The sequence below is a fragment of the Rosa rugosa genome, chromosome 2 (genome assembly GCF_958449725.1).
Source record: "Rosa rugosa chromosome 2, drRosRugo1.1, whole genome shotgun sequence".
Taxonomy (NCBI): domain Eukaryota; kingdom Viridiplantae; phylum Streptophyta; class Magnoliopsida; order Rosales; family Rosaceae; genus Rosa; species Rosa rugosa.
Window position 1 is genome coordinate 7,842,909 of NC_084821.1, and position 16,061 is coordinate 7,858,969.

The 16,061-nt window shown below is 38.2% G+C and overlaps 3 protein-coding genes across 3 annotated transcripts; 2 read left to right on the top strand and 1 right to left on the bottom strand.

Annotated features, from left to right (window-relative positions):
• Positions 1-26: 26 nt before the first annotated feature.
• Positions 27-5,718, top strand: LOC133731689 (sister chromatid cohesion protein SCC4). Its single transcript, XM_062159085.1, has 12 exons — positions 27-525; positions 618-759; positions 1,350-1,466; positions 1,590-2,091; positions 2,268-2,306; positions 2,403-2,524; positions 3,206-3,352; positions 3,539-3,628; positions 3,755-3,879; positions 4,532-4,737; positions 5,052-5,176; positions 5,302-5,718. The coding sequence occupies exons 1-12, from the start codon at positions 164-166 to the stop codon at positions 5,494-5,496; spliced, it is 2,172 nt and encodes a 723-aa protein (XP_062015069.1). The 5' UTR covers positions 27-163; the 3' UTR covers positions 5,497-5,718.
• A 63-nt stretch (positions 5,719-5,781) lies between these two features.
• Positions 5,782-7,191, bottom strand: LOC133731690 (NAD(P)H-quinone oxidoreductase subunit N, chloroplastic). Its single transcript, XM_062159086.1, has 4 exons — positions 6,626-7,191; positions 6,428-6,544; positions 6,236-6,321; positions 5,782-6,107 (listed from the first exon to the last, which is right to left on the bottom strand). The coding sequence occupies exons 1-4, from the start codon at positions 7,031-7,033 to the stop codon at positions 6,047-6,049; spliced, it is 672 nt and encodes a 223-aa protein (XP_062015070.1). The 5' UTR covers positions 7,034-7,191; the 3' UTR covers positions 5,782-6,046.
• A 633-nt stretch (positions 7,192-7,824) lies between these two features.
• On the top strand, positions 7,825-16,061 carry LOC133731993 (ABC transporter B family member 25, mitochondrial). The gene is made up of 18 exons (XM_062159448.1): positions 7,825-8,586; positions 8,695-8,756; positions 8,857-8,900; positions 9,450-9,552; positions 9,639-9,746; positions 10,141-10,224; positions 10,324-10,384; positions 11,090-11,235; positions 11,340-11,456; positions 11,817-11,902; positions 12,408-12,496; positions 12,719-12,774; positions 13,854-13,934; positions 14,054-14,119; positions 14,223-14,315; positions 14,634-14,698; positions 14,905-15,040; positions 15,198-16,061. The coding sequence occupies exons 1-18, from the start codon at positions 7,974-7,976 to the stop codon at positions 15,339-15,341; spliced, it is 2,154 nt and encodes a 717-aa protein (XP_062015432.1). The 5' UTR covers positions 7,825-7,973; the 3' UTR covers positions 15,342-16,061.

Sequence of the window (16,061 nt, forward strand, 5' to 3'; positions counted from 1 at the left end):
TCAACGACTCGTCGTTTATTCCTTCTGACAAACGTCGACTTCATATAGACCGGAGCTGCAGGACTCTCGGTCGTTTGTCTCTGTTCTCTCTGCTCTTCCGACGAGCTCCAAATTCCTTCGGAATGGAATTAAATTAAATTAAATTTGAAAAATTCGAGTGATAATGGATGCGGTGGCGGAAGGGCTGTGGGGGTTGGCGGACTACCAGGAGCAGAGCGGCGAGATCGGCAAAGCCGTCAAGTGCCTGGAAGCCATCTGCCAAAGCGACGTGTCGTTTTTCCCCATCGTCGAGGTCAAGACCCGTCTCCGAATCGCTACTCTTCTTCTCAAGCACTCCCACAACGTCAACCAGGCCAAGGCTCACTTGGAGCGCGCGCAGTTGCTCCTCAAATCCATTCCTTCCTGTTTTGATTTGAAGTGCAGAGCTTATAGTCTGCTCAGCCAGTGTTACCATCTCGTCGGCTCCATAGCTCCTCAGAAACAGGTCCTCCACAAGGCCCTGGAGCTCACCGCTAGCGGCTACGAGTATGTTCATTACTTGATTGGGCTTATTTTTGATGGTGTATTTGCGAGTTATGAATGTTTGATTTTTCGGTATCGGTTGGAATTTTGTGAAGTATTGCAGTGAAGTTATGGTCTTGCAACTTCAATTCGCAGCTGGCAAATGCGTTGATTATTGAGGGAGACTACCAGAGTTCGATTGCGGCATTGGACGCCGGCTATGTTTGTGCTACTCAGATAGGTTATCCTGAGTTGCAGGTAAAGAACTCACTTTTCAATTAGGTTTATGCTTGCCATAGTGACAAAGAATGCAAGCTCCATCGGCTTTGAGTAATGAAATCAATTTACTTTATAAATATTCCAACAGTTTTCGAAGTCAAATTGAGGCCTTAGAAATTGAAAATAAGTCATTGCTCAGTAATGGCTATGTTTGCAGTACTCGGATAAGTTAGCTTGAGTCACAGGTAAAGAACTCGCTCATAAATTAGGTTATGCTTGACCTACTGACAAGTAACGCATGCGTTCCCTCAGGTTAGGTGACGAAATCAACTTACTTTATAATTATTCCAACGGATTTGAAGTTCAAACTTGGGCTGTAAAATCTGAAAATAAGTCATTGCTCAAATAGGTTATCCTGAGTTACAGGTCAAGACTCAAGAACTCACTAGTCAATTAGGTTATGCTTGCCTTAGAGGCAAGTACTGCAAGCCACTTGACTGCAATAATAGAAAGAACTTACTTCATAACTATTCCAACAGTTTTTTAAGTCAAGCTTTAGCCAGAGTTTGGACTCTGGCAAGAGAAGATTACTTGTAGTTTGATTTACTCATTTTCTTTTGATGCACTAGATGTTCTTTGCAACTTGTATGCTCCATGTACATCTCATGCACTGGGAGGATGAGAGTTCAGTTGAGCGAGCTGCTGCCAAATGCGATGAGGTCTGGGAGTTCCTTGACCCCCAGAAAGTAAGTGTGTCTAATTACTGTATTCCTTAGTGTCTGTACATTGCTTATTCTGAAATCTGAATTTATGATTTCCAGTGATCTAATAGTGATTAATCTTGTTCTTGCTTTCTTATGCTGATGCAGAAACAACTATGCCTTGGCTTATTCTTCTACAATGAACTGCTGCACATATTTTATCGCCTCCGAGTATGTGACTACAAGAATGCTACACCACACATAGAAAGATTGGATGCTGCCATGAAGGCCGATTTGAAGCAAACACAGTATGTGCAACAGCTAACTAAGGAATTTGATGCCTTAAATGAGAGTCTCTCCCGCCCTGATCTACACTACAGGGAGAGGTTAGCACTGTCTGAAAAACAGTCTCGGATACAACACCAGCTGGCTTCTCTTACTGCATTGAGTTCAACTAGCAAGGGAACTTTGGAACCAGCTTATTTTGGAAATATGAGACGCACTGATGGAGATAAGCTTGAGCTAGCACCGCCTCCTATTGATGGGGAATGGCTACCAAAAAGTGCAGTCTATGCTCTTGTTGATCTTATGATGGTTGTGCTGAGCCGTCCAAAAGGAAATTTTAAGGATTGTGGAAAGCGCATTCAATCTGGAATGCATACCATTGAAGGTTGTTTCTTCTTTTATCTTTTTGGAAAGTGCTATCTATACTCTTATTATTGTACCTTTTTTTTTTGTAAGGAAAAGAAGAAAAAGAGAGGTTAGAGATTAGTGATCCTGCACACTTTTAACCTAAATTTTTACTTACTTTTATTAATTCCTTTTTTTTTTTTTTGGCCTTCTCAGAGGAGCTTTTGAAGCTTGGAATAACTGATGGTGTGAGAGGTGAGATTCACTTTTTGAGATGCCTATGAAACATGGTTTCACTGTTTCTATTATTGTCATATTAAAGCAACATATCTTTATTTTTCCTTTTTGCAGAAGTGAATTTGCAGCACTCTGCCATTTGGATGGCTGGTGTGTATTTAATGCTACTTATGCAGTTCCTTGAAAACAAAGTAGCCATGGAGTTGACACGATCTGAATTTGTAGAAGCACAAGAGGTAGGTGGCATGTTCCAGTATTGTTATGTTTCTAGGTTCTTGTATAATGACATGTGTCCCTATCTCTCTCCTGATCTATCAGCTTGGTATAGAGGGCAGTTTAATGTTCTCTTCAAGAAAAAAATTGGTAGTTTTATGATACTTTTATATACCCCATGGCAGCCATTGTTGAATTTAGTATATCTCAAGCTAATACAATGAGTATACCAGAATGATCAAATTACCAGACTTAGCTTACTTGAACATAGTTTTCTCTCTTGCTTTATCTTTGTCAAGCCTAGTTATATCATGTAGTTATATTTTAGGCATGGTGTAAAACCCACGCAATATGCCAGATGGACATATTCATTGTGTTGGACTGTTCAATGTGACTAGTAGGATGCATCTTGACCTACATGCTTGAAGCAATTGCTCTGAGTCTGTAATTGAATTCATCCTGGGATTGTTTTTTCTCACCCAAGAACAAAGCTTCTTGCCAAATCTCCCCAGCATGAATATTAGTTTATTTTTCATTATCTTTATTTGATGAAGATTGTATTCTCAGCCATTTTCACAAGGGACATATAGATGTTTCACAAATATATCATCGTGTCTTGGTTATTATTTAAGATGGCAACTGATTATTTGAAATGTTATTTTCCTACCTCTCTGTCGCTTAAATACACCAATTATGTCTTGCAGGCATTGGTGCAGATGAAGAATTGGTTTATACGCTTTCCAACTATTTTACAGACATGTGAGAGCATCATTGAAATGCTCAGGGGGCAGTATGCTCATTCCGTTGGTTGTTATAGTGAGGCAGCTTTTCATTTCATTGAAGCTGTAAAGGTAAGTTTTTTTTTTTTTCAATTGCTCTTGTTTTTAAAATGATGCCACATCACCTGCTCAATTGCAGGTCCCATTCTACACTAGATTTGATTCTGTTTAGCAAAAGTGAAAACTAAGGGAAAAGGCCTATGGATGTAGTTTTATATGGCATTTAAACTAAGTCTTACATGTCTTTTGCATAAGCAGCTCACAGAGAGCAAATCAATGCAAGCGCTTTGCCAAATATATGCTGCTGTCTCCTACATATGCATTGGTGACTCTGAATCATCTACACAGGTAAAGTCTTCCTGTTATTTCAATTATGATGCTTCTATATGCTGTTGTAATTCAGTCTTTGCGATATATTTTCAATTCTTTTGTCATTGCATTATTTCATATCACTGAACTGATGTTTGGATGCAGGCACTTGATTTGATTGGACCAGTTTACAGAATGATGGATTCATTTGTTGGAGTTCGAGAGAAAACCAATTGCCTTTTTGCCTATGGTCTTTTATTGATGAAGCAACAAGATCTACAGGAAGCAAGGTAGAAGCTAAGCTTAATATCATCTTCCACTGTTAGTATATAAGCATGATTGTTGTACATCCCGAAGAAAGTTTGACATATGACAGATATGGGGATAACTCTTCTATTGTGCCTTTCTTTTTCTTTTTTTTTTTGCTTTGTCATATAGAATGAGTCTATATTAGTTTTAAAGCATTTACTATGAGTTTAATATGTCATCTTGAGGGTGTCAGTGATCATTAAGTCTTTCTCCTCTTGAACATTGAATAATCTTTCTAAGTGAAGTATCAACTTTTCTTGACCTCTGTGTCAACACAATTAATACAATGCTTTAACTGCTGTCGAAGATGAGTTGTCTGGGTCTCCTTAATCTGATCTTAGGAAGTCCATCAAACTAAGTGACAAGTAGCGACTGGCATTCCGACATTGGATTTTGCCGTCTTGGAGAAATAAGGGTAACAACACATATTCATGTGCACAGAGTATAAACTAATACCAAGGAGAAGTGCTGCTGTAATGTGTACTTCTTTTTGTATAATGAGCCCCAGAGCCCTCCAGTCTCTGCTGTTGTTTGGTACTTGGTGGTGTTTTCTGTGAAGATTCTTCTGTAAATAAATTCGTAGTTGCAGCTAATCATGTGAACTGATATAGTACCAGTATCTGGTTGATGCAGAAACCGACTCGCCAAAGGTTTGCAAATGACACATAATCAGCTTGGGAACCTTCAACTTGTTTCACAGTATTTGACAATCCTTGGGAGTTTGGCACTGGCGCTGCATGACGCTGGACAAGCAAGAGAGATTTTGAGATCATCCTTGACATTGGCAAAGAAGCTTTCTGATATCCCCACGCAGATATGGGTGCTCTCTGTTTTGACAGGTAGATATGTCCCTCTTAGAATTCTCATATCTATAACAGGCTACGTGGTATCTTTTTAGTGCAAAGACTCCTACCAGTAGTATGCTATGCATGCACTGACAAAATTCCTCAATTCTATGCTCTTTCTGGGCTTGCACTGATATATGATATTATCTTGTTTCTTCACTGTAATCGATACTTGTACATACTATCAAACATAAATGACCGAAAAAAATTGTTAAGTATGTCACATTCATTGGTAACTGACCATTCAGTTGATTTGAACTATTTATTTCATTGGAGTAATTTGTTGATATATGCTATATTTCATGTAGCTTTATATCAAGAATTAGGTGAGAAGGGAAGTGAAATGGAGAATGTTGAGTTTCAGAAGAGTAGGATGGATGCTCTGCAACAGAAACTTATAGATGCAAATTCGTCCATTCACCACATTGAACTAGTGAGGACACTCATATCTTTGTTCCTTTTTTTTCTCTCAAAAAAAAAAAAATATCTTTGTTCCTTTTTTGACAATGTGATATTTTGACCCTTACTGGTTACTTATCTTGTACATATAACTTGCAGATTGACACAGTAAGGATTGAAGTCCAGCAATTTCATGAGGTTGACAGTCGTTCAACCCTTGGCCCAGCCATGAGCGCCAATCTTGACATTCCAGAATCTGTTGGCTTGTCTGCCCCAATGCCTGGTCAGTCGACATCAAGGCTAGTAGATATAGACATAGGAAACATAGGAAGACGTGGGAAGAGGAAAATGTAGGTTGTAACTTGTACAGTTCAAACATTGAAATCGCCCTCTCTGTAGAAAACTAATAGCTTAAAGGACGGTGAAGTAGCGCAAATTCAAATCTTCCTGCAGTGTACTGTAAATTAGGTAAGCCCCGCAACAAATAGTATATTTAGCATTGGTTTGAGGGATGATGTATGTTTTCTGAATCCAATCGTTCCATATTTATAAGATTCCTGGGGCAACATAAGTACATGTCATCGGTGCACTTTAAAACAGCTTGAAAGCTGAAGTCTATGCTTGTTTGGTTCTGGAGAATTGTTCATATGTCATGCAATGAACGGATCCATTACATGGTCAAAATTATCATTCAGATGAAAATGGATTAATTACACGTGTTTAGGAAAACTACTCTGTACTTTGACATGAAATCCGGAAGAATGCAGCACTGCTAAACAACTGTTGACGGTGAAAATTCTTGCCTATTTCTTGTTCTGTAGATTTGTATCCACAGAGAAGTAAAAGCTTAGAGGTCTTCAGGATGAGCGATTTGAATTCTTCTGTGCCGTCTTTGTTACTGTTTTCATTCCTCACTTTCAGTTAGTCCCGAAATCTCCTTGAGTGGCTTCCAAACGAATCTTCTCCTGCAAAAACATTGATTTTCGACATGATTGTCAGAATGATCTCTGCTAATGAAATCTAGGACGAAGTAACAGATTTGTTGTTTCTTTATGCAACTCAGAAATGCAGGACGAAGACATTCAGAGAGTACCAGTTTCCGCACTCAGCAATGACCCTGACTTTGGGGCGGAGGGTTGGAAGGAGCGCAAGAAACTGCAATTCTGCCTTTGACAGAACCTGTGCACAAGTACATTGATTTGTTTTAAATCATATTATGCTTCCTCTTTGATCATACTACTAGAAATGCGTAATAATTTAGAAAGGTAACTTTCATTTTCAGCACCTTGGCTTCAATAATCCAGACCACAAGCCCTTTGGCCTTTGGAGGCAGCGCAGCAAGCCTATAATCAACCTCTGGTGGAAAATACCATCTTGCTATCGGCTGCTTCCCTAAATGTGCCTACTCTCCAATAGTATATCGAGTAAGAAAAATAGATTGACAATCCGATAATGATATATTGCTATAAGCGAACTCACTCACCGGGCAAACTGGATGGACCTTGGTGAGAGTGGTCTCAGGATCACCAAGACCTCGGGCGCTGAGGTCCAGGAAATAGTAACCCTGGTATGTCAATCGGTTAAGGTAGCGGCCCTCGTAGCCTCCCTCGTGGGGTGAGTAGACTGCGAGTGCCTTGTGCTCTTCCACATCGGAAAGCCACTGTCCCAGATCAAATCTCACCAAATCCCCTCCTATGAAGTCTGCTATCTCCCTCCCTGCACACGTTATCATCCCACTCCTCTTGGATGCTTTGCCATGTCCACCCATCAGCTTCATGTTTCTGTTTCCCGCCATGTTTACCATGCAGTTGTTTCTTCGAGGCTGCTGGTGCTGGAGGTTGGCCGAGACTGGTACAGTTCCATGCCTTAAGCAATTTGCAGCCGTTGCCATATTGTTTTTGCTGCAAGTTTCTAACTAGAATGGAAGATAGTGATGGTGGGAGGAGGAACCATTAGAAGGAATCAAATGGAAATTAGATAAAGGTTGGGAAAATACAATGCCAATGCTGGGACTTGGGAGTTTGTATGGTGCACAAACAAGATAAGAAGTCACACCTCACGTGGATGCTTCTATGAACTTATCTCCTCTTTTGTAACACTACCAAGTTCTAATACAGACAATAACTTGACAAAACTCCTAGTAACTTTTTGTCATATTCCATCAAGGAGAGTTCTCAATTCAAAGCGAGTAAATAAAATTTCATACTCGAGCTCATAGATACTTACACGTATTCAATGAAAATAGTATGCCTCATATTTGTAAATGAAAAAATACCTAAATTTTGTAAATAAAACAAGACACGTAATAGATTTTGATTTGACAATGTGACCCATTTTAGCGTGTTTATTCTTTATTATCAAATAAAATTACATAAAATAATTTTGAATAAATATAAACTAAAGTCTTACTACAAATCTTATTGCACGGGTGTAAACAACTGGAGTTGAAATGAATATAGTGATCTAGGTTCAAACTCGGTTAAGCTTGTTTGATTGTTAACAATATTTGAGCTCACAAACATATTCAAGCTGTTCACTAAGAGTACTACAAATCAAATCAAGTAAATTCCTTCTTACTTTCTTATGACCTTTTGGTACAAAGCGAGAAAAGCAAGGCCTCTATGGGAATAAAAAGCAATATACTAGTATTGACCATCTGGTCCTCCCACTCGATACCTATATAAACACTCCCCCACATACCAATCATTCTTTGATTGAATCTCCACTTTCCCCCTATCACTGTCTTGATACACATCCTTCCTTCCCTCCTTCCTCTAAAACCCCACAGAATTTGAAGTTAGGGTTTTACAGAAATCCCAACACGATCAAAAATGCTCGGTGCTACAGCATCGAGGTTCTACAGAGTCACCGGCCTTGTCTTCCGTTCCCACCAACCCCTCCAAAGCCGCAACCTTTTCTCTTCCTCCATTTCAAAAACCTCCTTCCATGGAAACCCTATTCTTCTTCTTCCCCAAACAACATCCAGAAGAAGAATCATTCCTCTCCAAATCAACGCCTTCGTCTCCGGCACCTCCTCCTCCTCCGCCCCTCCTTCTCCGCCGAACGGCCGGGCATGGCTATCCACTTCGGCGCCGGACCAGACCAATCCACGGCCTTTCGTCCCTAAAAAGACTCCCGACGAACAAGTCGGCGACGTCCAGATCTTCCGGACGCTCGCCAGTTACTTGTGGATGAAAGACAACTATGAATTCCGGCTTAGGGTTCTTACTGCCTTGGGGTTTTTGGTTGGGGCTAAGGTGCTCAATGTCCAGGTGCCGTTTCTGTTCAAGCTCGCCGTGGATTGGTTGACCACGGCGACCGGAAATGCTGGTAGTTTTGCGGCGTTCTCTGCCGCCAATCCGACTCAGTTGGCTCTTTTCGCAACGCCCGCGTCGGTTTTGATTGGCTATGGTATTGCACGCTCTGGCGCTTCTGCTTTCAACGGTACTACGCATGAAGTAATTGCTTGCTCATTATACCATTTCTTTTGATGTTCATGTTTCAATGACATACATTGCATTCCTAAAATTGTTTCGAATTGTAACTGTGCAGAATTGAGGACTGCTGTGTTTTCTAAGGTAGCATTGCGAACAATCCGATCAGTATCCAGGAAGGTATTGCATTCTAAATGTTAACTTGGTTGTGTTGCATTAATAATTTAAATACTTTATATAAAAATTGGCTTTTCTGAGATGAAATTTGAAATTTTTGCAGGTCTTCTCACATTTGCATGACCTTGATCTTCGATATCATCTTAGGTTTGTCCTATAGCATTCTAGTTATATTATTCATATCTACCCCTTCCCATGTTTGCTTTGAATGTTAAAGTAGTGCACTTAGCTGTTTATTCTTCTGTCCTTGAACTACATTGCTTAATGAATGGCATATTCTTCTATGAAAGAGTTTTGAGAAAACAGAGGTTGAGTCAGTAGATAACTTATGTGTCTACACTTAAAGCAAGAACACAGAGAGAAATGAAGTTGGTGAATAGGAGGGAGATTTCTGATATCTATTATTAACTATGGAATGAATTCCCGACAAAGGAGATGCTTTTCTTTAGGTATCCAATCTACCTTAACAGACAACGAGATAAAGATTACATTTTTTTTTTACAAGCTGCACAGGGGCCAGTATGCTCTGTGCTGTCTGACATGTTGACATATTCAACTTTCAAGTCATGATGATTTCTTTTTCATGGAGATATATTTTTCCCTGGTTTATAATGACAGCCTTTATTCAATGTTGAATTAGATTCGAACTGTTAGTTGTTTACTCACATTTCTTGTATCACTTGGCTAATATTTCAGTCGAGAAACCGGTGCACTAAATAGAATCATTGATCGCGGTAGCCGTGCTATAAATTTCATTCTCTCATCTATGGTATTCAATGTTGTACCCACCATTTTAGAGGTAAGGATCTTCACATATACAATCTTGCTATTCCTTCCGGTTAGTGAACAAATCCAACTGATTCAATGTGTACTGTACCTTTGCAGATATCTATGGTTTCAGGTATACTGGCTTACAAATTTGGAGCACCTTTTGCATGGATAACATCACTATCAGTTGCTGCATATATTGCATTTACATTGACTGTTACACAGGTATCAAGTCTCTTGTCTATTCTTGTTTATCGTTTCTTAGGAATGGATTGTGCACCTTGTTTCTTGTTCCTCTTTATTAGTTGGCCATGTTCTTTTTGTTGTCGGCCACATTTTCTTGCCTGTGCTGTCTTCTTCACAGCTGCACACTGTGCCATGTTGTTACATGTCAATAAATATCTCGAAAAATGCCATTGTACTTTCACGCAAGGTCTTGTGCACAAGACTTCTCTTCCTTTTTTTTCCTTTTTCTTTTTTCAAGTTTTTATCGCCTGTTTGATGGAGGAAGGGAGGCAGTTGGTTGGGAAAGGGTTCCTCACCAGCTTCTTACCTGTTTGAGATGCTGCTAATAGTTTTTGGTTCACTAGTTTCAATTAATGATTCCCTGTCTTTATAGTGGAGGACGAAGTTCAGGAAGGCCATGAATAAGGCCGATAATGATGCTAGTACAAGGGCAATTGATTCACTTATTAATTATGAGGTAAGTTGATGCACTTTGTATGGCTTTGCCATCTTTCTCCTTATTGTTTCAAATTTTTGATCTGCAATTTTATCATCTCACTCTGCTTTCTTTTCCCAGACTGTCAAATATTTCAACAATGAAGGTTTTGAAGCTGATAAATATGACAAATACTTAAAGAGTAAGTTCTGGTATTATCACAATATCTGGTTTGTTTGCTCGATGATTCCTCGTGAACTTGTATATTCGTATAAGAAGATGAATTAAACCCACATGTTCTTGACACACACAGACACTGGTAAAAGCTGCTATTAATTTGCTGATAAATTTGAGTGTTGAATTTTTATGCCACTCATGTGGCTGCATGCGTGTACTATTTCGTTTAAAAAATGTTTCAAAGCACATTTGGGTCGAGAGGTGAGTCCCAATTTACGTTGCACTTATGTATTAGATCTGTAAATGTTCACACACACACACACACACACACACACACACACACACACACATATATCCACATATACCTGTTATACAATATGCATTCTGTGTGTTCAGAGAGTGACAGAGAGAGTCAGAGATTCTCTGAATACAAAACATGCACTGTGGGGTTGTACTTGGGTACTGTCTTTTTTCAGCAAATTGTTCAAAATTATGAATTAACTTCCAATAATTTGAAGTTGCAGATAAATCTTATGCTGTTCTTTACTTCATAATCCGAAGAGGCTTTTCTTGACATATGTGATTAGATTAGACATGATGATTACTATACATATTGGAGCAACTTTTTTTTTTTTTTGGTTGAATTTAGTTCAGACTTAATTCCCTAAAATGGTCATCCTTGTTATTTCTTAGTGTTGCTTATGTTGCTTGTGGTAATTCTGTTTTTCAGGGTATGAAGATGCTGCCTTAAAAACACAACGTAGTCTTGCTTTTCTGAACTTCGGCCAAAGTATCATATTCAGCACAGCTTTATCAACGGCTATGGTGTTGTGTTCAAATGGTATTATGAATGGCAGTATGACAGTTGGTGATTTGGTAATATGTCCAGATATCTCAATTAGTCTTTTATTTTTTTCCCCATGTATTTGCAAAGCGACTCAATAATGATCATTCAACTCATGAAAGACCTCAAAATACAGGTCATGGTAAATGGACTTCTATTCCAGCTATCACTTCCACTCAATTTCCTTGGTAGTGTTTATCGTGAGACCATACAGAGCCTTGTTGACATGAAATCCATGTTTCAGTTACTGGAGGTAACCAAAGAAACTTTTTACAGTTGGATTGCAACATGGTTGATCTATGCTTTTTTCTTGTTATTAATCTCTTTTACATGGCTTGAATGATTAAGTTTTTTGTTAGTAGAATATCAAGGGATGAATATCGATTGTATTTTTTTAATAACGTAATCAAAATGATAAAGCCTATATCTTTTCTTAAAATTACAAAATCTTTGCTCTTTTAATATTTCTCTTGAATGAAGAAAGTAGCAAAAACATACCCCACTAAACTCATAATAGCTACTTTTGGTTTGTACTTATCACTCGCTCAAGGTTGAAAAAGATTATAATTATTGGCACCCTTTCACTTGCTTTATCTTCTTCTGGTTACTGTAGGAAAGGGCTGAAATTAGAGACAAAGATGACGCAAAGCCTCTGCACCTAAGCGGGGGGAGCATTCAGTTTGACAACGTGCATTTCAGGTGATTGATGCTTCTCTTTGTATGGTTTTATAGTGTTGTTGGAGCATTTTGTGCATTACAAATTAGCATATAACCCAGTTTGTTGGTTTCTAAATTAACTAAACTGGATAGTAGCCAGTGGATGTGAGGGACGAACAACTAAAAGTAGAATATGTGGTGTGATCAATTGAAAGAGAGATGAATGAACAGTAAATAAATTCTGGAGGGGAGGGAAGAGTCATTCCACCTCTTGAATCTTTTCACTAAATGGAAAAGGTTTTTTAGTTACCATGGAACGGACTTGAGTTAATAGGACTTTTGTCCTTTGTTTTCTCTGCACCTCAATGGCTTAAACATTTCTATAGTACTCTAACATAGTTGCCATGATGCTGGAAAATGTTTCTTGGACAATAGGTGTGATCTTGACAGATTAACATTAGGATCTATAACTGTGTTATTCCTGTAGCTAGTTTGTTATGTACATCATTTGTTGCTGATCCTCTACATTTGTCATCCATTTATACAGTTACGTAACGGAAAGAAAGATTCTTGATGAGATATCATTTCTTGTACCTGCTGGAAAGAGTGTGGCTATTGTTGGAACCAGCGGTAGTGGTAAGGCTTGACCTTGTTAGGTTTCTTCGATGTATCTGGCAATCTTGTTTTGTTTCAAAGTTCCCTTTGGTCATGAAAATCATTTCTTGTTTGACATTGAAAGTATATGCGTATTTGCAATAAGGCCATGCATGTGAACTGTTTTGTTTGTAGTCTGCGAATACTGTTAATGCAACATATGTGCTATAGTCATGAACTTATTAAATTGGTATCTACTTGCAGGAAAGTCAACCATTCTCAGATTGCTGTTCAGGTTTTTTGACAGCCATTCCGGAAGTGTAAGAAATTTATCATCTTTTCTGTAATTCTTTCTTAGTGGTGGGATATGGGCTAATTTTATAAAGTATCTTCTGTTATCCTATCATTGGAGTTTAATTTTGTCAAGTCTGAATGGTAATCACTTGATACTTTTGCTTGCTTATTCTTCTACTATTGAAAATCTTTGTGCTGCCTGCAATTTCTAATACTAGACTTGCGATGGATCCATTAGTCAGCTACTTAGCTTAAAACATGTTTAAGCTGAATTAGGTTTTTAAACTGTTCAGTCAGGAAAGAAACAACTTGGTATAGTTTTACTTAAAGTGAAGATAAACCTCTTAGCAATTGATTGGATAAAGTTGCTTAGAACAGTTGCTGAGCAATGAAATAATTATTTTAAACATTTTACATGACATAAGAAAAGCTTTGCTTGACAATGAGCAGAGAAGGTAACATAAGTAATAGTTGTTGTGTATCGTTTCTTGCTGAATTGTTAGTGTGAATATTAATAATTGCGAAAGAATGATTTCTAAATTATAAAAAAGAAAGATCCACACACACACACACACACATATTGTTAGTGTGAATATTAATAATTGCGAAAGAATGATGTCTAAATTATAAAAAACTAAAGAAAGATCCACACACACACACACACACACACAATGAAAAATAAAATAAATTATTGCTAAAGAAGTTTATCCATATAATGATTGAGTTAGGAGCTTAAATTATAGATACCAAGTGAGGGTTAAGTTAAAGAGGATGAACCTTGAAGAAAAAGGTCAAGGGTCGTAGTGGGTAGATTAAAGAGGACAAATATATTGGACCATGGAGAAGAGAAGTTGGTTAGGTCCTATTCATCCTTCCTCTGGGATGCTATAAAAAATGCTCCTCGCGCTTGATAAATAGTACTTTAGCTTCTAGTTCCATTCTATTTTTTTTTTTTTTAATCATGATAAACTGCTCGTTGTTATACAGCGAAAACCATTTTTATTCCCTTATCTTCCATTCCAACTTAGGTTACCATTAGCTAATTGTGGTTATTCATATTGACATTCTTCCCTTTGAAGACCATTAAAATGTTTATCTCTGACAGATAAGGATAGACGGTCAAGATATTCGAGATGTGACACTTGAGAGTTTGCGGAACTGTATTGGAGTTGTGCCGCAAGATACAGTAAGTCCAAATAAGAAACATCATTCTTGTTTTTTGTTTGGTTGTAAGTTGTAACAACTTCATTCTTGTTTGTCATAAGTCGTCACGTAATAAGAAAAGAATTGGTTCTTCATGAACAGGTACTTTTCAATGATACAATATACCACAACATTCATTATGGCCGTCTTTCAGCAACAAAAGAAGAGGTATGATATAATGAGTATCAAATTTTTGATTATTTGTAAATAATATTTGGCAGTGTTGAATTTACCAGGATATTCTCCTGGCCTAACATCTCTATCTGTTCAGGTGTATGAAGCTGCTCGACGTGCAGCAATACATGATACTATCATGAACTTTCCCGACAGATATTCTACTGAAGTGGGGGAACGGGGGCTCAAGGTGAGAGGCTGATACTCTTCAGTTTTCACTAATTCATGTTTTCATTAGTAATATGCTAGAAACTTCTCTTCAAGGGTCAGGCTTGGGTTCGGGCCTCTATGGTTTTTGAACATGTCTGAGTAAACGATGTACTATGGAATATAGTGAAACTCATACTAGAACTGCACATCGACCTCCTGCAAATTCAACGCGTTGTACTATCTTATGATTGACCGTATTAGTTAGAAAGGACTGGGAAATAGAAAAATGAATAGTTAATTGTTAATTGTTTTTAGTGAACTATTGAATTATGAATAATATGGTCATTGTTCTGCGCAGTTAAGTGGTGGGGAGAAGCAGCGTGTGGCACTGGCTCGTGCTTTCTTGAAAGCACCTCCAATTCTGTAACCATTCTATTCTTCTGTCAACTTTTTTTTATATATTCATGTGGTCTGCATTATTGTGTTCCTATATGATGTTGAAGTTGAACTTCTTGATGAATCAAATCGTTTTGGTAAATAATGAAGATATCCTATTCTCATCTAGGCATCTCCTTCAAAGCGAAGGTAGATTATTGAGAAATGATTTACCTTTTATTTGAAATGCACAGGTTATGTGATGAAGCTACAAGTGCACTAGATAGCACCACAGAAGCGGAAATATTAAGTGCATTGAAGTCCTTGGCAACCAACCGAACTTCAGTTTTCATTGCTCATAGGCTGACTACTGCAATGCAGTGCGATGAGGTAACCATTCTTCCACCTTCTAGTTGCCTCTCCTGCATTTTTAGTAGTTTGCTACTTTGCTACTATACCTTTATTTGCTACAGTACCGTTCTTTGCTACAGTATCTTTGCTTTTGCTACTACCTCTTACTCCTGTGTCTTTCCGAATCAAATCTCAGATAATAGTTCTGGAGAATGGGCAAGTGGTTGAGCAGGGACCCCATGATGTTCTCTTGTCTAAGGCAGGAAGATATGCACAGCTCTGGGGACAGCAAAATAACACAGTTGATGCACTTGATGCCACCATCAAAACAGGGACATAATGTTGACCCATTCCTCCACCCCCCTTCTTCCAAAACCTCCACCCCCCTTCTTCCAAAATAAGAATGAGTGGCATACAAAGTTACTATCTGTCTGTATTCTGGTATTTGTTTAGCCACCTTTGACATTCAGTTTATAGATATATTAAATTCACTTTGGAGCAAGCAATGTTTTCTGGTGCACGGGAAGAATTGGTGCTTGGCAGGCGCTTTTTGCCATAAAAGTGCATTGACTATTCTCAGTTCCCTTTCACATGTCTTCAAGCTCCAAGGCAGAAGCTCCAGTGATGAGGTAGGTTGTACTGGTTGGTTACTTCAGACATAAATGTTAATGCAATGCTCTTAGGCTGAGAAATTGTTGAAGAGATGCTACTTGGAGAATGTTAGGAGGAGTCTTTGGATTTGAATGAGAACAGAATCCAAATTTGTTTACTTAATTAGAATACACAAGCCACATCAACTTTGCGAAGCATATACTATACCTGGAGCAGCTTACAATCAGTGGAAGCAATTTTGTAAAGTAGCACATTGATAGCCCAAAGTTTCTTTACTGTATCCTGCTGCTTGGATAAATTGCATTCCTCACTGTATGAAACAATTTTATGAGGATTGAATGTTTCTCATTTCATTTTTACAATTCCTTAAGCAGGAAACCATACTTTCCATTGTATCACGAGTGTACTATTTGTTTTGAATAAATTTTGCCTTGTGCTTTTAGTTTTA

Excerpts from the sequence above, each read along its gene's own strand:
- LOC133731689 (XM_062159085.1), top strand. The coding sequence starts at position 164 with ATGGATGCGGTGGCGGAAGGGCTGTGGGGGTTGGCGGACTACCAGGAG. Across the intron at positions 526-617 it reads CTCACCGCTAGCGGCTACGA|TATTGCAGTGAAGTTATGGT; the intron begins GTATGTTCATTA and ends AATTTTGTGAAG. Across the intron at positions 1,467-1,589 it reads AGTTCCTTGACCCCCAGAAA|AAACAACTATGCCTTGGCTT; the intron begins GTAAGTGTGTCT and ends ATGCTGATGCAG.
- LOC133731993 (XM_062159448.1), top strand. The coding sequence starts at position 7,974 with ATGCTCGGTGCTACAGCATCGAGGTTCTACAGAGTCACCGGCCTTGTC. Across the intron at positions 9,553-9,638 it reads TTGTACCCACCATTTTAGAG|ATATCTATGGTTTCAGGTAT; the intron begins GTAAGGATCTTC and ends GTACCTTTGCAG. Across the intron at positions 15,041-15,197 it reads CTGCAATGCAGTGCGATGAG|ATAATAGTTCTGGAGAATGG; the intron begins GTAACCATTCTT and ends ATCAAATCTCAG.
- LOC133731690 (XM_062159086.1), bottom strand. The coding sequence starts at position 7,033 with ATGGCAACGGCTGCAAATTGCTTAAGGCATGGAACTGTACCAGTCTCG. Across the intron at positions 6,545-6,625 it reads AGGTCCATCCAGTTTGCCCG|GCACATTTAGGGAAGCAGCC; the intron begins GTGAGTGAGTTC and ends ATTGGAGAGTAG. Across the intron at positions 6,322-6,427 it reads TCTGGATTATTGAAGCCAAG|GTTCTGTCAAAGGCAGAATT; the intron begins GTGCTGAAAATG and ends ACTTGTGCACAG.